The 5,856-nt window shown below is 37.5% G+C and overlaps 1 protein-coding gene across 1 annotated transcript in view; it reads right to left on the bottom strand.

Annotated features, from left to right (window-relative positions):
* LOC106882085 (protein SFI1 homolog) overlaps nucleotides 1-4,702 on the bottom strand; it is a 28,950-nt gene extending 24,248 nt beyond the window's left edge. The window contains exons 1-3 of the mRNA XM_014932643.2: nucleotides 4,084-4,702; nucleotides 2,144-2,272; nucleotides 1,307-1,378 (exon numbers count right to left, since the gene is read on the bottom strand). Coding sequence (XP_014788129.1) covers nucleotides 1,307-1,378; nucleotides 2,144-2,272; nucleotides 4,084-4,601 — 719 coding nt within the window. The 5' untranslated portion in view covers nucleotides 4,602-4,702. The remainder of the gene's footprint in view (nucleotides 1-1,306; nucleotides 1,379-2,143; nucleotides 2,273-4,083) is intronic.
* Between the last annotated feature and the right edge of the window lie 1,154 nt (nucleotides 4,703-5,856).

The raw sequence follows: 5,856 nt of genomic DNA, 5'->3' as shown, positions 1-5,856 counted from the left end.
ACACACACACACATATATATATGTATATATATATATACACACACACACACACACATATGTATCTTTTATCTTTTGCTTATTTCAGTCATTAGACTGTGGCCATGCTGGGGCACTGATATGAAGAATTTTAGTCGAAAAAATTGACTCCAGTACTTATTTTTTTAAAGCTTGGTACTGAGAGTACTTATTCTACCAGTCTCTTTTGCCAAACCACTAAGTTACAGGAATGTAAACGTACCAACACTGGTTGTCACGCGGTGGTGTGAGACACACACAGACACAGATATAAATACATATACATACATACATACCTATATATATATATATATATATATATACACACACACACATATATATATGTATGTATGTATATATGTTTGCCGAAGGTGCCATGCAGTTTGATTGAACATGGAACCATGCAGTTGAGAAACAAACTCATTACCACACAACTTGTTACTATTTGTATTGTATTGTGTGTGTGTGTGTGTTATATTTCAGGGGTGCATGTTTAGGAAGTGACTTGATGTGAAGCTGCTTATTGGAACTGAAGCAGCAGCCTCATAGGCCAGCCATTTAACTGTACATATAGGTTGCTGTTAAGTAGGGAATGGTTTGTGGGGAGGGTTTGTCTACTATTTACAGGATGATGTGTAGTAAGTACAGGCTCCCAAGGTAATTTAAAACAGTTATCATTTGGATGAAATTATAAACAGCGAAAAAGAAACAATAAAAATCAGCTCAGAGGTTTCTGCAATATCCAACAGCCCTGTATCACAAATAGTCCCCATTTTGTATTACCTAACACCTCCACATGATTCACAGTATCACCCCAGCTTATCATTCCGGCTCTACAGTACCTTAGTATCCTAGCTTTATATCACCCCAACTCCACAGTACCACAGTTCCCCAGCTCCATAACACCACAGTACCATAGTATCATAGTACCACAACACCCCAACTTCTCATCTCTGTAGATCCATGACATCCGACAGCTCTACCTTACCCCAGCTCCATAGTGCCCTATCCCCATGGTACCATTACTCCATAGTACCTCAGTGTCCTATCTTCATAACACCCCAGATCTACAACACCATGAATACATTGGCTCTTCAACACCATAGCTCCATATCACTCAACAACTCCACAAACAAATTCATATCATTCACCAGCTCTACTGCACTACAGTACCCTATTTCCATATCACCTAAGCTCCACGGTACCCTAAATTGATAACACCATCTCATCTCCACAACACTCAACAGCTGATAATTAAAACTGTTCTGTAATGTTATAAATCGCATCAAACCTGGCAAATGCAGGGCTCAGCGAACCAAACACAGCAACCATCCATTTTCTATAATACTTGCGGGCCACAGTTCTGTAAAAGAAGGAATAATATATATTTATTAGATAATAAATCACCATCTGTCATCATCATCATTATCATCGTTTAACGTCCGTTTTCCATGCTGGCATGGGTTGGACGGTTTGACTGAGGTCTGGAGAGTCAGTGGCTGCACCAGGCTCCAATCTGATCTGGAGTGCTACGGTGACTCGTAAGAATGACAAATGTGTTTCACTTTGCTGAATCTTGTCAATGCTGTGCTGTTTCAAATGCATTACAACCATGACCATCACAACATGTTTTCAAGCATAATGTCCTTCAAACAAAAACTATCTACAGCAGTGGTCCATATAAGATTTTGCTGTTCAAATTTATAAGCAATAAATTGCCTAAACTTCTACAATGCACAAAATATTTTCACAATTTTTTTTAATACAATTCCTAATAATATTTAATAATGAAAATATAATAAGATTTTTTTAAACATCAATTGGCTGAGGGTCCCTGAAGTAAAATGAAAATTAAAGGGGTCCATAAGTAAAAAAAAACAGTTGAGAGCCACTGAACTAATGTATCAATTTTGAAAACAGAGATGGTTGTAACTTGAGGGGTATTTGGCTGTTATTTCTAACGGGTTGAATGACCTACAAGCAAATAACTACATGAGAGAATGTGCAGTGAGGTTCTGAACTAGATTAGATCTTGTTATGTCAAGTATTAAAACATGACATGAAACTATTGAGCTAAGTAACTGCAACAAATGAAACCCATGGAAACAAAACAATACAAAGGAGTTACCTGATTCGTATTTCCTTGAGACGACCACCCTTGTTCCACGTGTATCCTGGACGGTAATTAGCAATATTTACACGAGAAGTCTTTGAGGAAGGTCTTGGCTGACATGCTCTTGATGTGTGGCCCTTGGTTCTGCAATGAACAATATGGATACTTTCTGCTTCAACGTGGTTATTTCTTATATTTCTGATACTTAAACATGACATTTATAAACGTATAATGTAACATTACTCTTTTACTCGTTTCAGTCATTTGACCGTGGCCATGCTGAAGCACCGCCTTTAGTCGAGCAAATCGACCCCAGGACTTATTCTTTGGAAGCCTAGTACTTATTCTATCGGTCTCTTTTGCCGAACCGCTAAGTTATGGGGATGTAAACACACCACCATCAGTTGTCAAGCGATGTTGTGGGGACAAACACAGACACACAAACATATATATCTATGACCAAAAGCACTCCCCATGATGACATTCAAACGTGGTCTCTATGTAGAATCCACTTTTCCCAATAAGTTTTTTAGGGGACTACCTCATTGAATGCATCCTTCTGCCTTTTTTCAAAGAGTTTTAGCTGCTATGTTACTTAAGTTGAATAACCAGAGACTCCTTCATCAGGTCTGGACTGAGTAGTTCAGTTTCCCCCACCCTTAAAACTTGAGATTTTATTTGCTACGAAAATGAACACTAAGGTTTAGGGTTGCTGTTTGGGTTGCCAAAGATCCAGGCTGAAGAGCAATATTTGTAATAAATAAGGTGAAGACATTTAATTTAAGACATTTAATTTAATAGTATGATTTCAGAACACCAGCTTAGGCTGTTTGGTCATGTTACTTGATATTCCGAGTTGGATCCTGCATACCATGTTTCTCTTCTTTGAGGATCCTTATGTTGGTCGGCCACATGTCTCACAGTCATGGTGGATGAGGAAGTATTTTGTGGCGATGGGAACTGATTGAGACACTGCTCAGAGCGTTGCCTGAGATGACCTGAGCTGATACCGACAATGGTGGTTGCAAGTGATGCATTGCAATAACACATGCTGCTGCATCTGACCTGGTCTGACATTTGGCAACACAAGTAAATATTCTGGGGAGATTTTAGAGATTAGATTACCAAATTCAACATGATCATGGCTATTTAGTAAAGACATTTGCTTTGTAATTATATGATATTCTGAGTTCAAGCCCACCTAATGGCACCTTAGAAAAGTGTTTTTTACTATGGCCTCAGTCGATCAAAGCTGTCTATTATAGAGACTACTCATGTTTTTGGATCATAGATCAAACCTGGCGCCTAGTTTAACATCAGCAACTACCCCTTGGGTATTTTGGTGGAGCATAATCTATTACAATTTTCCATGCTGGGTCTCCAGTTCTGAAGGCATTTCCCTTCAATCTTGGAGACCCTGTAAAAAGATCATTGGTGCTGCCTTTCTACTTCTGACAATATCATAAAAATAAATACAAAAAATAAGTTAAATATATTTGATATTAAAACAAGGTAGTTGTATATTATAATAAGGAACAAAGCTTGTGTTTTTAATTTTAGACTAGCGAGTCGGTGAAATAAATACGAACATATTGTTCACGTATAGCAGTAATAAGAATTTTTTAAAAGCTCGTCTACCATCATACTTAAGTGTCATCGTTAGATCTTCACTTAAATTCTTTGATGCAGCTATCAAATAGCTCTTCTAAAGTACCATTTGTTCGCATAGCCTTTAACCATTTCTACATACACACTTATATATATATGCTCTTACATTAAAAATATCCTATGCATGTACGTACGTATACATGCATATGTGCGTAACTAATTCATTTTTATATCATACTTTGGTACGCTATTCTCCAGCATCGTCTTATTTGGGATATTATTATTTGAGGAATTAATTTATGGGTACTAAACCTTAATGTTTCCAAGTCCAGTGGTTAATGTCATACCTGTTCTTAGTAACTCTTTTTATATCAAAACTGGAAATGAATTTTCTGGACCCGACACACGACTGGTTTCCTAAATGTGAGGCATCTTCAACACTGCTGTGCAGTTCTCTACGAATAGATGATACGTGAGCAACATTGCCTAATACATTCGTCTCTGTTACATCAAAAGTGGTCCTCGCCGAAGAGCGGGTGTAGCGGACGTGAATAGACGGTGGATCTCCTCCAGCTACATGTCTGTCCAACATCAATTTACTGGGGACTACATTACATGCTATACCGACAGCAGCGAGAGGAACGGAACCGCTAGGCTGTAGACAAGCATCGCCTGAAGTGTTGGTGTTATTTGGGGACTCGGTTGGTCTTTCGTCGTTAATGTTTTCCGACGACGCATTCTGCTGGTTAACGTCTACGTTCGTCGGCATTGTTTTACAAACATTACCACTAAAAGCTAGATGTCTGGAGACCAACTGAGCACCATCTTGGTTATCCAGTGATCCAATTAGATGTTGTGAAGCCATAATTAAGGATGGTAAGTATCCATGAAGTTGAATTAGTTGAAAATTCTCTGTATGATAAATAAATAAACAATCACAATATCAAGTAAAGCGCGTCAAAGTAATTTAGTGTTTCCAAACAGCGAAGAGTTCTTTTTCATAAGTGTTTAACTAAATCTAAGGGAGATAATCGAGTGACAATTTCCATAGCAACGAATTGCCATAGAATGTCAACAAAAAGACGCATGTTAAAATCAGTTACGAAAGTCACGAGTCTTTTCCCCTTTTCCTTCTCATAAACCGGAAAACTTGTGTCTAAGAAATTACTTTATCATGAACCTTGTAGAGTCGAAGGATGGGAGTTTACAACTCGTTTTCGGTTGCCTGTTTATATTCCATATTGATTTTTTTACAAAAGCAGAAAGCCACAAGTTTGGTAGCAAGGAGCAGCCGATTCTTTCTTCTCCAGTATTAAGGCGGTTAGCTGACAATCGTTAGCGCGGCGGACAAAATGCTAAGCGACATTTCTTGTGGCCTTACATTCTGAGTTCAAATTCCACCGAAGTCGACTTTGACTTTTCGGAGTCAATTAAATAAGTACCAGTATTAGGATCTATCTAATCGACTAGTCTCCTCCATCTCCAAATTTCAGGACTTGTACTTATTGTAGAAAGAATATCTTCTCTAGTGTTTGAATGGTACATTATTATTTTATCAACACCGAGAAGATGAAAGACAAAGTTAACATCGGTGGTGTTTGAACACAGAACATAACAGCCCAGAGATATTTTGTCCGACGTTCTGTCAATGTTAACAAAATGTCAAAAAGATTTTTTATATCCCGTGTCCAAATTCCTTCAAGGTCGATTTTGGCATTCTTTCTTCTGGATTTACTAAAATAATCGATATTAGGAATTACTTTGTAGGACTGGAATGAACACCACAACATCTTCCTCTATTACGTAAATGTGAAAATCTGTTGCTATGGAACTAGAAAATTTTTGGATGCACATCATTCTATTTTCACCAGATGTCTGGACAATGCATCTGCCCAGATCGAGGAACGGGTATCTAATTATTTTCCCCATCTGTAATAATCTTAGGTTTGATATGTTTAACGCTGCAGAAATAAAAAATAAAAAACAAACAAACAATATTTTAACCTAAGAGAAGAAAACACAAGTATACATTCTTTTCAATTATTTAGCTTCAGTATATACAAATGTGTTTGAAGCATGCATGTAATAAACATCCCCATATATATATATATATATATATA

The sequence above is a fragment of the Octopus bimaculoides genome, chromosome 14, assembly GCF_001194135.2.
Source record: "Octopus bimaculoides isolate UCB-OBI-ISO-001 chromosome 14, ASM119413v2, whole genome shotgun sequence".
Classification (NCBI taxonomy): Eukaryota; Metazoa; Mollusca; class Cephalopoda; order Octopoda; family Octopodidae; genus Octopus; species Octopus bimaculoides.
The sequence above is the reverse complement of the archived record's forward strand: the minus strand, read 5'-3'. Positions and strand labels throughout refer to the sequence as shown.